The sequence below is a fragment of the Poecilia reticulata genome, chromosome 14 (genome assembly GCF_904066995.2).
Source record: "Poecilia reticulata chromosome 14, P_reticulata-male-v2, whole genome shotgun sequence".
In the NCBI taxonomy this organism is placed as follows: Eukaryota; Metazoa; Chordata; class Actinopteri; order Cyprinodontiformes; family Poeciliidae; genus Poecilia; species Poecilia reticulata.
Genome location: NC_088843.1, coordinates 22,243,151 through 22,265,835, shown reverse-complemented (window position 1 = coordinate 22,265,835; position 22,685 = coordinate 22,243,151). Strand labels below are relative to the sequence as shown.

The 22,685-nt window shown below is 39.5% G+C and overlaps 2 protein-coding genes across 3 annotated transcripts; both read left to right on the top strand.

Moving 5' to 3' along the window:
- The first annotated feature begins 258 nt into the window (after positions 1-258).
- LOC103476349 (adapter molecule crk-like) lies at positions 259-8,739 on the top strand. Its single transcript, XM_081615860.1, has 3 exons — positions 259-824; positions 4,728-5,245; positions 7,011-8,739. Exons 1-3 carry the CDS (start codon positions 605-607, stop codon positions 7,131-7,133), a joined length of 861 nt encoding a protein of 286 aa, XP_081471986.1. The 5' UTR covers positions 259-604; the 3' UTR covers positions 7,134-8,739.
- Positions 8,740-9,667: 928 nt separating this feature from the next.
- LOC103476335 (14-3-3 protein epsilon) lies at positions 9,668-15,770 on the top strand. Of its 2 annotated transcripts, XM_081615859.1 has the most exons (7): positions 9,668-9,910; positions 12,734-12,933; positions 13,026-13,132; positions 13,311-13,517; positions 13,590-13,726; positions 13,818-13,871; positions 15,155-15,770. In XM_081615859.1, the coding sequence occupies exons 1-6, from the start codon at positions 9,847-9,849 to the stop codon at positions 13,823-13,825; spliced, it is 723 nt and encodes a 240-aa protein (XP_081471985.1). In that variant the 5' UTR covers positions 9,668-9,846; the 3' UTR covers positions 13,826-13,871; positions 15,155-15,770. The 2 variants fall into 2 exon arrangements, with proteins under 2 accessions (XP_081471985.1, XP_081471984.1); XM_081615858.1 differs by lacking the exon at positions 13,818-13,871 and having other exon boundaries at positions 9,669-9,910.
- The last annotated feature ends 6,915 nt before the right edge of the window (positions 15,771-22,685 follow it).

The window sequence follows — 22,685 nt, the reverse complement described above, 5'->3', positions numbered from 1 at the left end:
ATTTTTTGTCTCACTAAAATGAAACACTTTCTTTATTACAAAAAAGTGTAGTTAATGACTTCCATAGTATTCTATTTTTTTTTAAAGTTTTTTTTTAGTGCCCCTAATCCTTTTCCATAGGTTATATTTACAGATAATAGACACTTTATTATCATTGTCTCCGAAAGTGGGAATATTAGAGTGAAACCACAATAAATTCTGATTTGTGCAACGATTTCTTGTTTTTATTCCGTTAAAGTAAAGCTTTAAAAGTCCCAGCCAATATTTATGCTGCGTTAACGTAAAGGTCGGAGCTGCAGGATTCCCATGTTTTTAGGGGGCGTGAACGCACCGCTTCCCATTGACCGGGCATCCCTTTCCGGTATATGAGGTCAACTTTTCCCTCGATCCGCCATTTCAGTCCCGGAGACTGCAGTCGCTCGGTAGGTTCTGTGTTTTGATAAGCAGAAACCGGCGGTTCTGTTTGGTTCCGAAGAACTTTAACCGCAGGAAGTCGAGGCTTTGCTGCGTTTGTTTGCCAGCGCCAGCGTCGGGAAACAGAAGTTGTATGAGTTACGGGGAAAACGGGGTTCTGTCCTGAAAGCTCGGACCGGACTCCGCTGCCATGGCCGGTCATTTTGACGCCGAGGACCGGGATAGCTGGTACTGGGGCCGCCTGAGCCGCCAGGAAGCGGTGTCCCTGCTGCAGGGACAGAAGCACGGAGTCTTCCTGGTCCGGGACTCGTCCTCCATCCCCGGAGACTACGTCCTCTCCGTGTCCGAGAACTCCAAAGTTTCCCACTACATTATCAACGACATAAGCAACAGGATGAGACCTGGATCCGGTAAGGCTCGGTTCTTACTCATCCAGGTGTTCATTTACGGCACAAATTTAGTTTTAAGGTGAAGATTTTGGGAGGGATATGGCAGGTCATTTTATCATATAATCACATTGACATTCCAGATTTCTTAAATTGGTTTGTGACTGGACACATGACTAAATTAAGGAATCTCTAATTATATTTGGCTATACAAAGTACAGATAATGGGGCCGTAATGTAATTTTGACTTGAAATGACGTATTCAAGACATCCAGAAAGAATTACTACATGAAACACATTTCAGATATCTACAATTAAATTATGACTAATCATAAAATAAAATCAAGAAATCTTACCTTTTGTTCTCACGTCTCCAATTAATTATATCTTAATTGTATATCTAGATAAACATTAATTCGATTTGACAAGGGCGAATTAAATTGCAGTTGTCTTGAAAGCAAATAATTAGAAAAATCTAAATTAGGGAAATCTGAAATTATAATTTTGAATAATTCTTTGTAAGATGTCTCTTATGAATTAGTGATATGAATTGGTGATGCCTTTAATCAGCTTTTCAGTTTGAGTTAACATTGTGACTAGTCAGAATGACATTACTGCTATCCTGAATTTGTATTCTGTCTAATAAAAAAATAGAAAAAAAGATTTTTGAAAATTCTTCATTTTCAGCTTGGCACCACAGCACTCCTACATTTCTAAAGGCGTTTTTAAGAGCATTGTGTTTGTCGGAAATGAATAAACAATAATTGTTTTTGCAGATTTCTGAAGCAATATTCAAGTGCATGAAGTTTGTACTGTTTGGGCGGCTCAGTGGCAGCACCAGGTTGACTTGCATCCCCTTGTGTAAATCTAAAAATATAATTTAAGTTTGAGATCTTAAATTATAGTCATAAATGCGTGACCCACCAAATGACAAATCTGCTGTTGTCATTTAAGATATTAAAATGAATTTTGACTTGTGGTGATGTAAAGATAAATTTAATTATTTTTTTCTAGTCAAATGAGAATGCAGATTTCTTAAATTACCGTTGGATGACTGTAATTCTTTACACTCAGACTCAACTGGTTTTATGTTAAAAAGGCTTGCCATAGGGAGGGATGGGTTCCGTAGAAAGCTGCAGGTTGTGACGTCACAACTGGGACATGACTGGGCAGATTGGTGTTTCAGGAATGTCTCTAGTCCGTCCCCTTCACGCTGCTTTTTCCCTGAATCCTGACTGCTTCACAAACATTTCCTCAGGTGTTGCACAGTTCTGCCTGTAACCAACCAGAACCTCCAAATGTTCTGATTTAACTCACCAGAACCTCCAAATGTTCTGATTTAACCCACCAGAACCTCCAAATGTTCTGATTTAACCCACCAGAACCTCCAAATGTTCTGATTTAACCCACCAGAACCTCCAAATGTTCTGATTTAATTCACCAGAACCTCCAAATGTTCTGATTTAACCCACCAGAACCTCCAAATGTTCTGATTTAACTCACCAGAACCTCCAAATGTTCGGATTTAACCAACCAGAACCTCCAAATGTTCTGATTTAACCCACCAGAACCTCCAAATGTTCTGATTTAACCCACCAGAACCTCCAAATGTTCTGATTTAACTCACCAGAACCTCCAAATGTTCTGATTTAACCCACCAGAACCTCCAAATGTTCTGATTTAACTCACCAGAACCTCCAAATGTTCTGATTTAACTCACCAGAACCTCCAAATGTTCTGATTTAACTCACCAGAACCTCCAAATGTTCTGATTTAACTCACCAGAACCTCCAAATGTTCTGATTTAACTCACCAGAACCTCCAAATGTTCTGATTTAACTCACCAGAACCTCCAAATGTTCTGATTTAACTCACCAGAACCTCCAAATGTTCTGATTTAACTCACCAGAACCTCCAAATGTTCTGATTTAACTCACCAGAACCTCCAAATGTTCTGATTTAACTCACCAGAACCTCCAAATGTTCTGATTTAACTCACCAGAACCTCCAAATGTTCTGATTTAACCCACCAGAACCTCCAAATGTTCTGATTTAACTCACCAGAACCTCCAAATGTTCTGATTTAACTCACCAGAACCTCCAAATGTTCTGATTTAACTCACCAGAACCTCCAAATGTTCTGATTTAACCCACCAGAACCTCCAAATGTTCTGATTTAACTCACCAGAACCTCCAAATGTTCTGATTTAACTCACCAGAACCTCCAAATGTTCTGATTTAACTCACCAGAACCTCCAAATGTTCTGATTTAACTCACCAGAACCTTCAAATGTTCTGATTTAACTCACCAGAACCTCCAAATGTCAAGTTTATTTCAGTCACTATAGATTAATTCTACATTAACTGTTATTTCTATGGAGGGTAAAGAGTGCCAAATTACAGTAACAAGAAATAATTATTTGATAAATAATTTAATAAATAAAATGTATTAAATATCAGTTAATATTCAATTAAATGTTGATTTCATATAAAAAATTAAATTTTGTTTTTCATGAGTTTCAAGGAGTTGCTCACCTACAGTTTGCTGCATATAACAATATATCAAAGCTTTTTCCACACTTTTCAGTGAAAGTCGAAGTAGTTGTCTTGACTTGCTGTTTGAAGCGGCCAGTCAGACGTCAGGGTTTCTACAGAAGCAGCCAATCAGATGTCAGGTTGATGAATGTTGTTTATCAACTGATAAGCAGCCATTTTCTTAAGAGTTTTCTTTTGTATGAAAATGAGCAACTGTCTTTCTATAATCTGTAGGGCAAAATGTTTAATAATATACTGGATTAAAAAAAAAGAAGTGAAATTTAAGGATCTTGAGAGTTTGTATTTCTAAACAGAACCGCATCAAGTGCATTCTCCGTTCTGAACGGGACTCTGTTTGGATCATTTCTCTTCACTGTTCTGGTGTGCCTCCGCCATCTTTAATTCTGTTTTAACAAATGAACTTGCAGCGCCCTCTGCTGCATGGAGGCCGAAACTACAACATTAAGAGATTTATTTCTCAAAGTTTCTCAAACATTTACAGACTCTAATAAAACAATAAATACAACATAACATGGTAGACGATGTTTTGTTTCAGCCTGAAGAAAACCCAAAGTAAATGATTATTTTATATGAAGTGTTAGAGATACAGTCAGTCAGCGCAGGCGCAGCAGTGCAGCCCCAGATCTGTGTGCCGGTGCCACGCTACGTATCACAATACTGTTTTAAAAACAGTAAAGGTTCTGCAACTAACCCCGAGAAACTGAAAAATGTCCCTATAGATATGAAAACCTCTGATCATATAAACAATGTTTAGCATGTTGTTTTGTTTTTAACCGGAATCTTCAGCTTTTCTTTTAAACGACCCAATCTTAGGCAGCTTATCCATCATTATTTTTAAACACTTTCCTTTGGTAAGCTAGCTGTACAGGTCACACTCTAAGCTCACGTCACAGCATATAAATGATTGTTTACATGCAGTACTTTATGGACCAAAGTTTGAAAAAGACTGGTCTAAGCAGGCATTATTAGTTGATTAATTGTGGTCCTTTTACATCTGACTCTAGAGTTTCCTTCATAAAACTAGCCAAGCCCTGTGATAGGGTGTTAGGACTCTGTGTTTTGGAGTTAAAACATGTATAAAATTGACAGGAAATTTGAAAATACCTCTTAATTTTTTTTTTTTGAAAGACATTAGCACTACCTAAACACCAGCAATAAAGTCTTAAAAAAGAGATAAATTTTATAAAACTTAAAATAAATATCTGATGTAATGTAACTAAAGGTGTAACTAAAGCCTGGTGGGCTGCCAGGCTGATCATCCACTGGGAAACGCTGCTCAGGATTTATTCTGCGTCTGTGACGTAAACCAGGAGTTCATTCATGTTTATTGATTTCTGATGGAGGCCATCTGTCTGTCCGTCCGTCTGTCAGGTATGGAGTCCAATCGGTTCCAGATCGGGGAAGAGTCGTTCCCGGAGTTGCCCGCTCTGCTGGAATTCTACAAGGTCCACTACCTGGACACCACCACGCTGTGCGAGCCGGTTGAGAAGTCCAGGAGCGCCCCGGCCCCGCCTGCCGCCCCCCAGCAGCCCAAGGAGCAGGAGTTTGTCCGGGCGGTCTTCAACTTCCCCGGCAACGATGACGAGGACCTGCCGTTCAAGGTGGGAGACGTGCTGCGCGTCCTGGAGAAGCCCGAGGACCAGTGGTGGAGCGCCGCCAGCCAGGACGGACGCATCGGGATGATCCCCGTCCCCTATGTGGAGAAGTACCGGCCCAGCTCGCCCAGCGGCGGCGGGGTCCCCCAGGGAAACCCGCAGGGTGACCCCGGCCTGTACGCCCAGCCCATGGTCAACGCCCAGCTGCCCAACCTGCAGGACGGCCCTGTGTACGCCCGCGCCGTCCAGAAGAGGGTCCCCAACGCCTACGACAAGACGGCGCTGGCCCTGGAGGTAGGAGACCTCCGTCCTCATGTCCACACACTGTCTCCCTTCAGCAGCTGCACACAGGTCCATTCACTGGGTGGTTCTGAACAGAGCCTTTAGAACCGGCTGCCTATGGCAGGCTGTTATGCCATAAAATCACATTACAATCCAGATATCTGAAATTACTTTATGACTACACATATAAGCTGATTAAGACATTGCTGACAATATTCTGACCAGCATAAATGACTTCAGATTTACCATTAAATTGTCTGGAAGCTGCAATTCAAGTGAGACTGCAGATAACGATTACTTTAATGATTGATTAGTCTAACAATTAATCTGTAAAATAATAAATTTATTGTTTATTTTTTTGAGTATTTGGGTAAGAAAATTTGCAAATTTAGCAGATTTTCTATTTTGCCATTTTTTTCATGTTTTACCATAAAATCAGCTTATATTCTGAAATTACTTTGACTAGACATATCAGTTAATTGAATGTATCTAATTATCTTTGTGCAGGAAGCCAAATTTGTGCAGACATTTAACAGTTCAGCTCAATTATGATAATCAAAATGTAGTGGTGTCTCGTCAGAACTCATTTTCAGATATTTCCTGTACTCTGCTGACCCAAATACAGAATCCAGTTAATGAGTTTCTTCCTTTTAAATTTGAGGATACAGCAGGAACTAAACATGTAGAGAAAACCTTCAGGTTTTGAAGTGTTTAAAATGAAACTCTGGTTATAATAGAGTTATAATGTGTGGCATAACAGAGCGTTGACTGGAGACCTTCATGGTGCTCTGGCTTTTTTTCCTGGGAACAAAACTCTTTCAGTGATGAACAAACTAACATTGACGTCTGAACCAAAGACCCCACAGTGTCCTAAAGTCAAGCTATGGCAGGCGGTTTTAACATAAAATCAGTCTGTACAACTATCTGTACTTACAACCAAACATCTTCAATGTGTGAATCTAAGCATAAACATTAGCATGCTAACCAATCAGATCGATTGTTTTGCACTTGAATTTTTTGTAAAAGTCACACACTGCAGCTTTAAGCCTGATTGGTTGGTTCTTCATTGGTCGCCAGTCTGTGTTGCCCTGCGACAGACTGGCGACCTGTCCAGGGTGACCCCGCGTCTCGCCCGGAACGTTAGCTGGAGATGGGCACCAGCACCTCCCGACCCCACTAAGGGACAAGGGTGTAAAGAAAATGGATGATGGATGGTTTTTCATTTACAGGAAGAGCCTTCCTGTTAGCTGCTATTTCCCACTCACTTCTGTAGAAAACACAGATAAATATTCTGTAAGCAGTTTCTGAATACTGCACTGCAAAAACACAAACTCTTACCAAGTACCTCTGTCTAGGTTGTAGTGCAAATAATTTGAAACGACACAAAAGCTAACTTATAAGTAACTTCTCAGAAAGAAATACGAGCTGTTTTTAGTAAATAATGCCTTAATATTGATGAATAAGTCCCAGTTCCATTGGCAGATTATTTCACTTATAAGAACACGTTTCCCTGGTTATAAGTAAAATAATCTCCTAATAGAACTAAAACTGTTAGTTCTATTAGGAGATTAAATTATTGTTTTAAATTATCGATTTAAAACAAGCTCATATTTCTCGCTGAAAAGTTGCTAATAAATCGTTTGTCTTGCATCAAATGCAGTTGAAACTTGACCGAATTATGCGCTGTGTGAACCTGTCGGGTCGGTTTGGTAGAGTCGTACCCGGAAGCTGTTTGTGGTTCCGGTCCGACAGGCTGGTCTGGTTCTGTCTCCTCCAGGTGGGGGACACGGTGAAGGTGACGAAGATCAACGTGAACGGCCAGTGGGAGGGCGAGTGCAACGGGAAGCACGGCCACTTCCCCTTCACCCATGTCCGGCTGCTGGACGACAGCGAGAGCTGAGCAGAACCGGGCTGACCGGGCCGGGAGGAAGCTCGCCCACCGTCCGATCTGGATCGGGACCGGCCGGCGGGAGGCAAGTGGGCCGGCCTTCCTGTTGTCTTTGTGATGGACAGGTTTGAGCCTGGGGTCGGACCGGGGTCGCCTGTTTTCCCCCTTCATCTCAGTTTCAGCTGCTGAGTGGAAAACCAGCCACAGGATGAATCGCGTCTTGTTTTATTTGAATTAATGGTGGGTTGTTTACGACTTTAATATTTATTACCATGGTGCAGATAATTCTGGAGCGTCGGATCAGTAAAGGCGATGTTTGTAATTATTAATATTATGGGTGTCTTTTTGTGCTCTTGATTTTTTTACTATTATTTTTGGACCAAACATCTGCTCAGAAGCTTCCAGAAGTCGGCTTCTGGTTCTGTGGCGGCCATCTTGAAACTAAATACTTTAGTCTTATTTTGAACATTTTTCTGCTCTTTTTGACCACAAAAATATGGAAAAAATATTAACGTTTTTATTCAACTAAGTTTATCACATTTAACAACAGGGGTTAAAGGTCAGGGCGTTCTGGTTTCTGTGGTGGACGAGAACCTTCAGAGAGCGGTTTCCCTGGTTTGTGATAAAACGATGCGATGCATCAGTAAGAGGATCATCCCGTATCATGATGCCTCCACCGCCATGCCTTGGTTCTGCTGGTCTCAGACGGAGCGGATCTGTGTCTTGGTTTGAGTCGAGCTCAGCGGGTCGCTCACCCACAGTGAGACGGTTTAGAAATGTGAACTTTTTCCCAGTTTTTGTTTATTTCCTTTCACTTCCTGTGAAGCGTGTTGACGTCCTGCTGACCTGAGGATGAAACTGATCTGAAGCCAGAGGAGGGTCAGTGTCTGGGTGTTCGTTTCTCTATGCAAACATTTAAAAAAAAAAAATACACATCCACAAATTAACACATTTTAAATTATTAAACTTTCAAGTCAGGTTTTTTTTACAGTCATTCCTGTATTGTTGATTTGTAATAGTACAATAACCCCAACTATTCAGACAAACTGCTATTTTAATGTTTGAATTTTGATCTTTTCTCTGGGGATAAAAACATGTTTGTTTTTTTACTTTATTGTTTTTATTCTTTAAGCAGAAGAACATAATTTTATGACTTGAAAAGCTTTTGTAACAAACATCCATGTTTTATTGGGATAAAGATCAAACTTTCTGGTGTTTTAATAGTACTTGTCAGTTGTTCTCTCCCTGACGCAGGATTAACCCCTGAACTCCTGAATCCACAGATGCAGCCACAGGGTTTCTCCATCTGCCTTAAAAATATCCAACAATTTTGTTGGGACTCATATATAACTGACCTTTCAGTCTTATACGAACAAATTTATGCTGTTTTTATTGCATTTTATATATTAAAAACACCAACGCTGTATTGATTTATTTCTTCCCGTCTTGAGTTTACAGTCTTTTTCTTTACAGTTTCTTTTCAGTCTTAGAGTAAAATGTAAAAAAAGCTGTTTTGTACACTACAATAAAACCATGTTTTATTACAATGAAAATCACAGCCAGTCTGTACATCACTGCATATACTGTATTAATAAATAAATATATGAAATATTTCTGACTCAGTCGTCCATTCATCCGAGGGCTCCTGGAATCTTGTTTAACCAGAGGTGGAAAGAGTACAAAAATAATGCTATCAGGTAAAACTACAATTACTTTGTACTTTTATCAAAGTGCAATTACTTTGTACAATTACTCTCGCATAGTTTAGTCACATACACAGTGATGGCAGTGACGGCCTCTCCATGCTGGCACAGAGCATCCCGATCTGTTGCCTCAAAACAACCATACAGTTCTTGTCCGATTGTTTTATACCCATCTGAACAAAGGCGTTTACATTTCAAGCTGAGAAAAGACATGATGTATATATATATTGGAAATGTATGAATATTTACATTTGCATTAAAAAGAATCTCTTTTCTCACTTAGGCCTGCTGGCAAACACTGCAAGTGTATCAGAGAGAGAAACATGACTAAAATCTCAAGATAATGTCACAAACGCATTAGGATGTTGGTTAGCTACAGAAAGTTCCATTAACAGCTGACGATTGAATGCATATGCTAGTAAAAAAACACAGGAAAATTAATATGGATGATAACTTTCTGCCAACAGTACAAAATCTGTCTTGCAGAGATTAATTTCACAGCAGCACCTCTTTTTTCCCACAAGCACTGCTAATCCACCTCCTTTGCTTTTGCCATTCCCTTTTAAATCTCTTTGGTAAAGGTCACAAAGAGATACTGTAATAAACTCATCATCTGTAAAACAAACAATACTGAATTTTAAAGGAATTAAACGTTTTTTTAATATAAGCTCAGAATGAATATAGCGGAAAAAGTCCAACCACTCACGCAATTATAGAAATAAAATCAATCACTTTAATACATTTTTAAACTGTTTACATAAAAGCAGGGCAAATAAGATATTTTAGTGGATTTTGTAGCTTCGCGGGAGGCGTGGATGCTGCTGCTGCTGCTGCTGCTGCGTGGATTTCCCGGATGGAGCTGCGGCGCCATCTTCACGCCTCTGCTCACCGGTGGGTCTTCGGCTCAGCGGAGCGACAGAGCTGTTGCTGATCCACCGCCAGGACTCTCCGAGCAGCCCGATTATCGTCCCCTGTTTCCCCACCGGGACGCTGAACGCAGCCCTCCCCGCTACCGGAGCACCATGGCGGACAGAGAGAACCTGGTGTACCAAGCCAAACTGGCCGAGCAAGCGGAGAGATACGATGGTAAGGCTGCGGACACACAGATCATAACGGTCACTGCGGAGTGCTGCGGCCCCCGCTCCGCCGCCTGCCTGTCTCCCTGCGCAGCGCAGGGGGCTCGGAGCCGCAGGTACAGGCGCTCACATGGACCTGGGGGCTGAGAGGACACAAAATGGCGGAGACTTTCCCTGCCTTATAAAGGGAAAATCTGCGCCTCATAAAAACCGGTCTCAGTCCCGACAGAAACCGGGGTCCATTTGCGAGCGCGAGCCCCGGTTTGTGCTTCGCTAACCGGGGAACGTTTATGTTAATACAGCTAAGCTAGCCTCCTGCTAGCACTAGTTAGCTGCTAACTAGCTGGTTAGCCTTTCTTTACTCCTCAGTCCTCCAGCTCAAACTTAAATCAGTTTACTTTCCCCCAATCACAGCAATAAAATATCGCTTAGTGTCTAAAATACCGTAATAGCTCATTTTAACGTATTTCTCCACAAACTATTTTAAAGCATATGACTAGCCCTTTAATTCAGGTGTTCATGTCTACTGCAGGTGAAGATGAGGAATGGACATGTTGGCAAACATTTACAGAACAATTCAGTCTCTAATTTAACTATATAATCAGGAAGGGGATTAGAAATTAATTTAATGTCACTAGTTTGGGGTAAAAAATTTAAATAGCTTCTGTGTTTTAAAGCTAAACTTTCCTGATTCATGTGCGTCATTTTGAATTACCAGTTAAATGTTGTGAATCAAAAATAAAAAAAAAATACTTAATTTGCATTTTTAAATATTGCCCCTAGATGGAATGTGTCCCTTAATAGCCTTCCCTTTTTTACTGTTAATAATTATCAGTTAATTGACCATTAACCGTCACTTTAATCATTCAAAAGTTCACATTTTACTGGATAGTTACATTTTCACCCTTTAGAACAGCAACCAACCGTATTCTACATGCAAACTGAAACATATTCAGTTTACATTGTTTTTCAAAGTGAGCATTGGAGCCAAATCAAGTTTCAAAATGAAAAATTATATAGTTTTTTATTTAAACTAGACATGCTTTCGTTTATGAAATTAACCAACTTTTTATGTTTTGGGTTGGAGCAAAAAAAAAAAAACCTCCAAGTTTTATTGACAGAAAAAATATACGATCCTCAAAAATGAATAGAACAGCTCTTGTTCTTCTAGCTGAGCAGTTTATTTTTGGTGAGGTTGGAAAGCCTCCTCGCCATCAGCCTAATTTTCCGTAGGTTTTATGGACTCAGATTTTGATTTAGTCCAAATAATGAGACAAATAACTAATTTATGAACTAATTAATAACTAATTTACTAGTTAATACTCGGGCTGTAAGTCATTTGATTTTTATGTTGTCAATTCTAGAGTTTTCTTGCGGCAGTGTGTGAAAACAGACGAATATTGGAAAAAATATTGATATTGTCTGACCTCATTTCCTGTCCTGTTGTCTAAATCAACAGGACAGAGTCAGGAGTTGCTTCCCGACTCTGAGGCAACTCATTCAGGACGCTCTGCGCCTCTTTCTGTTCGATCCCGAGGCGTTCCCTGTTCCCAGTTCCGGTTGGCATTTATCGTTTATCATCTTTCCTGATAAATTTGTTGGAAGAATTTTAATTTATCGTTGTCACAATGAATGTTTAACCCCCCGCCCCCCCAAAAAAACAGTCCTTAAAACCAGTAAAACTATCTGATTGATAGTTTTACTATTTTCTCCACTGTTTCTTCAATGGAAACATCAATAAATGTCAATAAATTTGAAAACAATGTGAAGCTTAGTGACATAAATCACACTTCCTAATGTGACTGGTGTTATAAACAGGAATGTTTTCAGGAGCCGGGTTTTGTGTTTGTCTCTAATCTGGTAAAACTGGCGGTGATGATGACGAGTTTGTAGTGAAGGGTCAGAGGTCGGTTCTGCTGCTGCTGATCTCCAGGTGTTCAGAAACATAAACGCTGATATCCACAATAGTAATAATAAGAATAATACCCAAACAAAGCATGGCAAAACATTTTCCCACAATAAGACGTTTTCATTTTGCATTGTTCAGAGCGGCTGCAGCTGATTGGAGGATTCCTGTGTTTCCCTCAGCAGCAGGTTTAGATCAGATACTGATAAAATGATCAATATCCATATATCAGCATGTAATGGATACGGTTTGTAAACGTGATCATGTTGCTTCAGTTTCCAGGACGTCCTGAGCATCGATCAGCTTCCTGCTGCCTCAGAGGAAGGCACTTCACCCCAACGTACAGAAATACATTCCATGCTGGGATCCAACTAATAATCTAATAATCAATTATTCTGACAATTACTGTCAAAAATTTTCTGCAAATTTTGATGATTTTTCATTTAATCACAAAAGGTTTTTTTCTGCAATATTCCTCTCTCCTGAATGCTAAATGTATGTCATGTAGGTCTGTCCTAATAATAAGTCAGTTAATGTCATGATGTCAAAATGAATTTCCATTTGGATGATTCATCGTTTTTCTCTGTGTCAAAAACTGGATGATTAAAGTTTCCGTCTGGAGTTTTGGTCTCAACTAGCCGTTTATATGAAGACTTTATAATTTATTTTATTTGATCTATTATGAATATTAAAATATCTTCCAGTTCCAGTGTTAAATGTTTATTAGAACTTAAAGTTTAATGATCTTTGAGAATTTGTTCTTGCGTCATTATTATTTTTATTCCCTTACTTGAAAATGGTCTCAAAGCAACAACATCATCGTTTATCGTGATAACTTCTCCTTTATCGTCCAGCTGAAAGCAGGTTTTCTTCTGGATGAAAATGCGTTTTAAAGCGTCTGCCGTTTGTTGTCGTGTTGCGTCTCAGAAATGGTGGAGTCGATGAAGAAGGTGGCCAGCATGGACGTGGAGCTGACGGTGGAGGAGAGGAACCTTCTCTCCGTCGCCTACAAGAACGTGATCGGCGCACGGCGAGCGTCCTGGAGGATCATCAGCAGCCTGGAGCAGAAGGAGGAGAACAAGGGCGGCGAGGACAAGCTGAAGATGATCCGGGAATACCGGAAAACGGTCGGCTGCGCTCCGCACCGCCCCACTGGGAACGTTGGTTAACCCAGCTGGCCTGAAGCCGGTCTGACCAATCAGTGTGTTTTATTGTCCAGGTGGAGAAAGAGCTGAAATCAATCTGCAACGACATCCTGGATGTTCTGGACAAACACCTCATCTTAGCAGCAACCACCGGAGAATCCAAGGTTTTCTACTACAAAATGTGCGTACACACACACACACACACACACACACACACACACACACACACACACACACACACACACACACACACACAAAATGGTTTCCAATCCACCAGAAATAAGTGAACGTGAGTCCAGACAACCAATCATGAGTCAGTTTCTGTTGGCACCGCTGACCCGCTGTCTGTCCCGGTCCAGGAAGGGAGACTACCACCGGTACCTGGCAGAGTTTGCCACGGGCAACGACAGGAAGGAGGCGGCGGAGAACAGCCTGGTGGCGTACAAGGCGGCCAGCGACATCGCCATGATCGAACTTCCTCCAACGCACCCCATTCGCCTCGGCCTGGCACTCAACTTCTCCGTTTTCTACTATGAAATCCTGAATTCGCCGGACCGGGCCTGCAGGTACGCGGCCGGGCTGTGGGGCGGCGCGGGACGGGTCTGTTGCGGTGTAACCTGGTATTTTGGCTCTGGCAGGTTGGCGAAGGAGGCGTTCGATAACGCCATCGCAGAGCTGGACACGCTGAGCGAGGAAAGCTACAAAGACTCCACACTTATCATGCAGTTGCTACGGGACAACTTGACGCTATGGACCTCAGATGTTCAGGGAGACGGTGAGACGCCACGCTCTCCACCGCAGCCTTCTCATTTCCCTCCTGAGTTCTTCCTTCCACTAACTCTTCATCTGCTCCTCATCCTCCTCAGACTGTTGAGGAACCTCCTCTTCCTCCCCTCCTCTCCGTTAGAACAGTGTGTTTAGTAAGTCATTCCTCCTCTCTGGCTCCGCCCCTCACTGCTGCCCTAACCTCCCCCTCACACCTCTGAGCTGCTTCCCATTTCCTGTCTGCTTCCTGTTTCCTGTCTGCTTCCTGTTTCCTGTCTACTTCCTGTTTCCTTACTACTTCCTGGGTTCAGAGACCGTCGGGAAGTTTCAGTGTTTTTGAAAAAATATACCTATTTTCAGACGATATCCATCCATCCAACTGTACATCCATCCATGATCAATAACTGAACTTTTATAAATTCACATATTAAATATTTTCCTTAATTTCTCATGAATTTCTGATCTTTTCTCCAGTGAAAACGGCTCATTGAGTTCAGATTCATTCATTATTAAAGGTAATGACTGTGAGGTCACTTGACCCCTGTCACATGACGCCACAGGTCACTCCTTCATCACTTCCTGTTTAAATCCTGATGGATTCCAGTTGTTTGTCTTCCTTACACAGGTTGATTTGTTGTCGTCACGGTAACTCCCCTGAGCTACCACTGTTTCTGTCTCACAATGCGTTTTCCCTCCTACTAACCTCACCAGCACTCTAACAGCGCCACTCCCAGCATGGTGCCACGTTGCCAGCAGCAGGTTAGCCTCTGAAGCTAACAGGAGTCGTGCTGTTTGTTTCACTGGAGCGCTTGATGTGAAGTTTTTCCATCACTACTAATGGGGGAAAATGGGTCGTATTTTCTTAAAGGGACAGTTCTCTCTTTTTCAGGTGCTCTGACCAGAATCTCTGAGCATCTTTAGTTTGAGGTGACATGTCATCAGTAAACACTATGGCTGTTTATGCCATGCTAGATTATAAGATGGTAAATGTTAGCATGGCTACCAGTATACTATATTATAACTATATTCACTATATATGCTCTCTTATGTTAGTATGTGTTGTGGCATGTTAGCATATAACATGTTTAACTGCATATCCATTCCTGTATTATGGACATACTAAATTAGCACATGCTAATTTAGTATAAATATATGTATATATGTTAGCATTCCCGCTGTCGTAGGCGTTTCCTCCAGACTAAACTTCTACAGTTATTTTAACTTTATAATCTTGTTTGGTTGCTCTGCTCCTCACTGAACTGTTAGCTTTAAAACTGAAGATGCTGAAAAACAAACATGTTCTGGTGTAAACAGAGCTTGACAAACCCTGACGTAATGTGACGGAGGAACGTTTCTACCCAACTCTGAATCCACTCCAGAAGTTTGAAGCGTTAGCCTCACGAATCCTCGCTAATCGCTCTTTTCCTCTACATTTCAGGTGAAGAACAGAACAAAGAAGCGCCGCAAGACGCGGAGGAAGAAGCCCAGCGAGACTGAACAACTCGAGACAAACCCTCCTCTTTTTCTTCTCCATTTTTTCTTTCTCGTCCCAGAACCAGCTCCGGTTCCAGCCGGGTTCATCCCACCATCTTCCTCCTACCCTCACATGCACGTCTCCTGTCCCGTCCACCGGGGAGCATTCTACCCTTCCTCTCTCTCCGTTAATCATCCTCTGCGACTTTTTTTTAACTATTACTCTTTCTTTGCTGCATCATCTGTTGCCAAGTCCGCTCGCCTGTATTTGTACCACACATCTGCAAGGCTTTATTTAAAGATGAAACTTGTTTTTGTTCCTGTGTGTGTTCATGATGCGCGTCGTCTCCATGCTGTCGGTTTGATACTCTTCAGTCCTCATGATTAGAGACTCCAGCTGAGTCTTCAGGGTTCCCTCATCTCATCCTGTCTCTTCCTCCTCTTCTTCCTCCTCCTGTTGGGTATGTGTAACGTGAATCTGATTTGTACTACTGGATATTCTCACCGGAGCCACAAGTACCATCTGTATTCTTTCTGAAACGCAGCATGGAAAACATTAAACTTCAAACTGAAAACTTCAACCTGTGTCCTGTCCAAAACTCAACCACTAGAGGGCAGTCACGTCTTTTCAAAGACTTGAGTCTTCATTCCTCTGAAGCAGGGGTGTCAAACTCACTTTCACCGAGGGCCACTTCAGCATATTGGCCTCCCTCAATGGGCCACATTGATGGTACAAATCAGGAGTTCCCAGATTCAGTCCTCCAGACTGCAACTTCTAGATGCATCCCTGCTAAAACACCCCAGACAAAAGGTTGACTTCCCTCATCAGCAGCAACTCAGTTCTGTAGAGGCTGATAATGAGTCAATGATCCAGGTGTGATGGAGAAGGAACGCATCTAAAGTTGCAGATGGTAGCTCTGGAAAACTAGACTTGGGCAGCCCTAGCATAAATGTATGAAAATACAATGTTAAAAATAAATTAAACACGTATTAACTGATTTTATGTATTGAAGTTTTAAATATTACATTTGAGTTTGCGTGGCTGTAAAATTGTTGCTCAGTTTAAAACTTACAATATTTCAATCAGTGTTTAAAGGTAAGGAAACAAAAACAAGTTTTGATGTTCTATGACAGACTGGCAACCTGTCCAGGGTGACCCCTCCTCTCACCTGGACCGTTAGCTGGAGATGGGCACCAGCAACCCTCCTGACCCCACTGAGGGACAAGGGTGTAAAGAAAATGGATGGAAGTTTTGATGTTAACCCTCAACTTCCTTCACAAAACGTTTTTTTTGTTATGTTGGGAATGGAAATCCCGATCCATGAATCATAATTTGTATTGACACACGGAGCATAAAATCAGCCAAGAAAAGCATTCAGACTTTACTTATTTTATTCACCTTCAGCGCTGAAAGGAGACGCTTTTACCATTACATTCGAGAAGAGTTTCTAAAAAAGTCTGTGCAGCGTCTGAGGTGAAGGAGGAGTGCAGCTGAAGATCAGGTTGTTTTTTTTTACTAAGCCAATAGAGGATCAATATATCAATAGCATCTGTTATTTAAGTTCTCCTCTTAATAATAGTTAAACAAATGCTTAAATTAAGTAACATTATATAACATTCAAAAATAGCATTGCTAGTTTTAAGTGTTGCCATATTCATAGGATCAGACAAAATCAGAAACCAAACAAAAATCATGTAAAGATCAGATTATGAAATGAATGTGCAAAACTGCCCAGTCATGTTTTATCAAAGGAATATCATTTGAAATGTATATGAATTATTCCTGATAGAAACTTTACCAGACGTCTTAAACCATACAGAAATGTTTGCTTTTGTTATTTTAATTAAATTCAATCAAATAGTCATCATTTAACAAGAAATAACCCGCTATACCAAAGGCTTGTAAATTATTAATAGTGTGAAAAGTTAATGATCTGTGTTAAATTAAGCTCCTCTGTAATATATTCCATTCATGTAATAAAAGACGACCCTATTTTGTCTCAAACCAAAAACTGTAAATTATGATTATGAAAAATGTTGACATTATTACCTTGAATCAATAATTAGTTTTATTCTGTCAATCTGTTTGACCTGCAGGTCAAACAGATTGACAGAATAAATTTATTTATTAATTAAATAAATACATTTTTGCAGTGATAAATTTATTTTAAGCAGTTCCATAATTGCTCATTTGTAAATCCCAATTTAGTTTGAATCTTTGTATTTTTCTTCTCATTTTAAACCTTGTATAATGATCAGCCTATTTTTTTTTTACAAGAATAAAGTTAACCCTGTAACTCCATATTTAACTGACTTCATGGTTTTAAATCCCAAAAGTTCAACACTTTTAACCTTTGAAAAATCGGTTCTTTTGAAACCCTTCTATGAAATATTTATTTAACTGAATTACCCTCTTTTGTAATGTTTATCATATTTATCAATGTTTTTGGCAGTTTTGGGGAGAATTTTGATACAACTAGATTTATTAAAGTATATAATGTTCAGGTTAGACCTTTCTGCATGATTTGGTTAAACAAATTATTTTGAATTATAGCAAGAGAGAAGCAGCAATCAAACAATTTATTCCCCGTTTTAAAAAACTATTTTGTAGAAATATATTTGATATATATATATATATATATATATATATATATATATATTTATTCATTGTTCATTTTAATGTATTCAATTCAGAACATTCGGTATTATTTTAGAAACTCATTCGAATAGTTAATTCATTTGTGAATTTTGATTTAACCTCTTTTATATTTTGCTGAAGCCCAAAACTGAAAAATTTCTCAACAGATTCATTCCATGCATCTCTCCGTTTCTGTATTGAAACTCTGTTTAAGTGTTTTGATACAGAAACTCCTAAGAAACCCACTCAAATCATTTAGCCCACATTTCTTTCATTGCTAACTATAACAGTTGGATGTAATTTAAACAGGGTGTTTACACCTCAGTGAAAGAATTGATTAGTTGATTGACAATATGTGCAGTAAACCCATCATTTGGTTCAGTAATGTGACGTAGAAAAAAAGTGTCCTAGGATTTAAAATGGAGTCCAAATAAACCTAAATCATTACTTAAATAGGAGTCCTTATATTTATAGCCACTGTAATTTGAGTCATCTAGACTATCCTTTTTTGTATTTGAAGTGTGGCTGGTTGTGCTTTTGTAAATCAGGAAATTAACAGTTTTTACTGTACTTTTATCCTTTTTCAATCATTGTCATGCTGGAGGAGAAAAACACATTATCCAGATGTTGGACAATCAGAGTTATAGTCATTCAGGCAAACAAAAATATTTCTGTAACCTGCAGAGAGTCCTAACACTCTGCTGCATCGAGGCTTCACTTGTACCGTTAAACTTATCCTGGGGGTCAGATAGCAGAGGTCAGAGTTCGAAGGCAGTAGACCATGAATGTGCTGTAAATAAACTAAGGTGAGAAAAAGTGGCATCACACAATTTGAAAATTCAAGAAAAACCATTAAAAACTACCAAGTTTTGTTGGCAGCCATTTTGTCTCCAACCTGTAGACTGAGTGGAATCCCAGGGGCCCCGGAGCCCAGGTCACATGACCAGAGACGAAGAACCCGGGACCAACCAGGGCAACAGACAAGCAGGACCGCCGCTGAGTCTCAGGATGACTTTACATGTGATGTTCCATTTGGCCCTTCAGAAGCTGTTCAGGGCAGCATTCAGTCCCGCTGTGCAGAAAAATCTGGACAAAGTGTTTGTTTCTTTTTGTCGTTTCAGCCAGGCTCAGGGTCACTGGAGCGGCTCAGGTAACGTCCACTGCCTCAGACCCTGAGCGCCGAAGAAAAAATAGAAATGCGTCAAGATGATTCACCCTCAGATGTTTCAGAATTAACTGATTGTGGAATCAACTCCTCTCAAAAATTTAACTAAGAAATTATTAAAATGTAGACAAAATTTAGTATTTCCAGCTTCATGCACTTTTCATAAATTGGTTATTAAATGCATATGTAAAATAATTAATTCAATAGTGTCCAATTTTACACAAAAGCATCCTTGTGATATTGACACGCTTTAAGACAACCAGTTAAATTTCCTTGATAATTTAGGTCAAAAGAAAACTGTAATCAATTATTAATTATTCCATTAATGAAAATATTACCATTATCCAGATATTTTTCAAAACAGCGGGGTGTTGTATTTATGTATTGTTCTTTTTAGAATTAAAAAAAAATTTGTTCACTTTTATCTGAATTTTTCTCCATGTCCCTTTAGGGTCTCCGTAGAATTTAAAGTACTTTTAACCAAAATGTTCTCAATGATAACAATTACATCCAACTGTAACTTTATACAATTAAAATTAGAGGCGATACAGGAAACCCATCAATATACAAATAAACATGGCATAGATACTGATTGAAGCTATTGAATTTTAAATTACCAATTTAATTTAGTAAGAGCTTCTATATAACTCTGTATTTCAGTCATGCAGGAAGGGACAGTATAAGAGCTCAGTGAATAAACTCAATATACCAATGTCAAATGAATAAATTCATAATTAAGCATATCTTTAAACCGACTAGTAATTAGAGTCTATTTCTTCTTCACCCCCTGTTGATATAATTAAAAAATTTGAAAGCAATTTTGCATTTGTTGTTACTTTTCTCTAAACTAAAACTTTACAGGGTGTCACAAGTTTCCCAAATCTTCTGTCTAGAATTGAAAGTAGATTATGAGATGTTCTAAATGTAAAGATTTATCAGAAATGTTTTTTATGTTTATCATTTACCATTTCCCCCTTTTGTTTTCTTATGTAAATAGAAAACAAACATTTCTGACGACAACATTTCTATTGTTATCAGAAATATTTTTCAGAGACTCTTTTTCTGTACATATTTCTAAAATGTCCAACTGAAACTGTACTGCAAAGGCCAAAAGTTTGATTATTTTAAAGAGTTCAGATCAGAATTTGGATTGCTCTCCTAAAAGGCCGTGTCAATGTTTATTTTGAACTGTCAAGAGAAAAATTGATCAATTTAGGCAGAGGAGCAAAACATGTAGACAAAGATTGTGCAGTACTGTAAGATGTCATTGGGTTTAAAATCAAATGTTTTGTTGGACTTTAATTTCTGTATCAATTCAATCAAAAATTAAGGCAAACAAATGTGGTGAGCCAGTTGTTGTCCAATCAGTTTGTTTTTACATAATCAATTAATATCATATCCACTTTAAAAGTTTCATCATGTCCAATTTGTGCCTTTCTACCAAAACACGCATGTGTTTCGAAAGCAGCAGTTAGTAAGTTAGTTAGTTTGTTATTAGAAAAAATAAAAACAACAATAATGGAAATAAAAATGAAAAGAAAATAAAATATGTCAAATTAAATGATACAGTTTCGTAATAAATGCTGTCTGGTTTTAAACCACAGCTGAAATGTGATTATTCCTCCTCTAACATACTTTGAAGTCAGTGTAATGAACCGTAATTTAATCTGGAGCTGTTTCATAATCTCCCTTTGAATCAAACACAAACTCATATTTATTTACCAATTCTGTTCCCTCTTTAGACATTTAAGGTGACCAAGTTTCAAATGAAAAGAAATCCTGTTTTGATAATAAGAGAAAACTATTGATTAGTCCATAATAAAGTTCAAGTCTGCTATAAACCTCAATTTTCAAGTTTTATTAAGTTTAAATCTAAACCTGTCTACAGCTAAGCCGAGTTTCAAAAACTTCAACCCATTAAAACTTCAACCCACTTTTTTTTTTTTTTTTACAATTTTACCTGTTATGTAATTTCATTCATCCTTCATACAGTTAATTTTACCACAAGTGAAAATAGTGAATTGTGCAGCATTAGTTTAGTTTCAATCAGTTTCCCCTTAGTGTCATTTATTCCTTCCAGCCAGTATCACCCCGAAGGCTGTTTAACAGGTCGCCTCCTTTCTTCTGCACCAGATATTATATCCCTTTGTTGGTTTTTCTCTTTCTCCCTTATTTTGATATTCGTCATGCTCTGCCAAATAAGGTTGATCGCAGAGGCAAGTAAAATCAATCGATTAAAATCCTTTCAGAGTATTATCTCATGGACTCTGAACTAAAGTCTTTCTGACAGGGAGCTGACAGTGTGTTGAAGAATTATGGACAGGGCGCTTTGAAGCATCCGGTTCAAAAACGCATTCTAAACCTTTGGTAGAAATCCATCTATCCTTCCATTTTCTGTGCACCCTTGTCCCTTAGTGGGGTCGGGAGGTAAACCCTGGACAGGTCGCCAGACTGTCCAGACCTTTGGTAGAAATGGTGCCTTTAATTCCAGTTTGCAGTACAGAACAGAGAAAACTACAGAGTTGTCAATGTTGTGTTAATCTATTTATAGTCTAAAAAGATGAGCCAGCAGTTTATTTGAGGAAATAAAGGTGCAGAAGTTAATTAGTTGGTTAATTAGTGGTTGTGCAGGAGTCCGCTGCACAACCAATGCCGCCGCTGCTAAGAATTAAAATTAACTCTCCCTGTGGTTTTAACTAACGATCAGGAACGCGGCAGGTATAACATCTGTCCATTTCAGCAAAGCAAAACCAGTCAAAACATAAAAAATCCTCGTAAAACGCCCAGACCGGGCTAATTTCAACACATTGTGACTGTTACTCACACTGACGTTACTCTTTTTAAAAAAGCTGAGTAAGTCCTGCTGCTGTTTCAGCCTTTTAGTTGGTGGTGGCATTGTACTGAAATGAGATATATATATATATAAAAAACATTTTGGCTAGCGTAGCAAACGTCTAGAGAAAGTTAGCAGTTAAATATTGGACGAGTGATCATCCCAAGACTAAGATGACTAAACCAAAAAGATTCAGTTTCTATGTATGAAAGTGAACTGACAACAAGACGTTATAAATAAGCAATATTCAGAGCAGCATTCCCGACAGACCATTTTACCTCATTCACAAGTTTCTGACTTCTGTGTGCTGTTTCCCTCCCTTCTGAGTGCTCAAACACTCAGCAGTTTAGAGAGGAGAGGGGGAGTACGGTGACGTAACGCTATGCTACGCCTTCAAAATAAAAGCACGCTAGTTAAAAAATGTCAAAATCCAATATTTTGCGGTACAATTTTTTTTGGGGGGGGACATCTCCACCTGGCTTCAATATTGGGGGGGACATGTCCCCCCCTCATCCCCGCGCTTCCTACGCCGTTGCTTGCAGGTACTGTGACCGCTAAATCTTTTAGGGGTACGCAGTACCCTCAGTGGCGGAGCTAGACTTTTAAAGTTGGGGGGGCCAAAGGGGGGCCAGGACTACCTCTGGGGGGGCAAAATTTTAAATATGTGTGTGCACATATATATAATTTAAAAAAATAACCAAACTGAATATTTGGTTAGTTTTTAAGCCCCTCTGTCATTTGACATGTTATAATTAACACCTTTGACTGGCGCACATGGAGACATGATAGACTTTATGCAGAGTTCATCGCAGAGGAAACTAAAATCAATCAAATAAAAGATCCTTTCTGAATATCATCTC

Coding starts and splice junctions, on each gene's coding strand:
- LOC103476335 (XM_081615858.1), top strand. CDS start 9,847: ATGGCGGACAGAGAGAACCTGGTGTACCAAGCCAAACTGGCCGAGCAA. Junction 12,934..13,025: donor TCCGGGAATACCGGAAAACG/GTCGGCTGCGCT, acceptor TTTATTGTCCAG/GTGGAGAAAGAGCTGAAATC. Junction 13,133..13,310: donor AAGGTTTTCTACTACAAAAT/GTGCGTACACAC, acceptor GTCCCGGTCCAG/GAAGGGAGACTACCACCGGT.
- LOC103476349 (XM_081615860.1), top strand. CDS start 605: ATGGCCGGTCATTTTGACGCCGAGGACCGGGATAGCTGGTACTGGGGC. Junction 825..4,727: donor CAGGATGAGACCTGGATCCG/GTAAGGCTCGGT, acceptor TCCGTCTGTCAG/GTATGGAGTCCAATCGGTTC. Junction 5,246..7,010: donor AGACGGCGCTGGCCCTGGAG/GTAGGAGACCTC, acceptor TGTCTCCTCCAG/GTGGGGGACACGGTGAAGGT.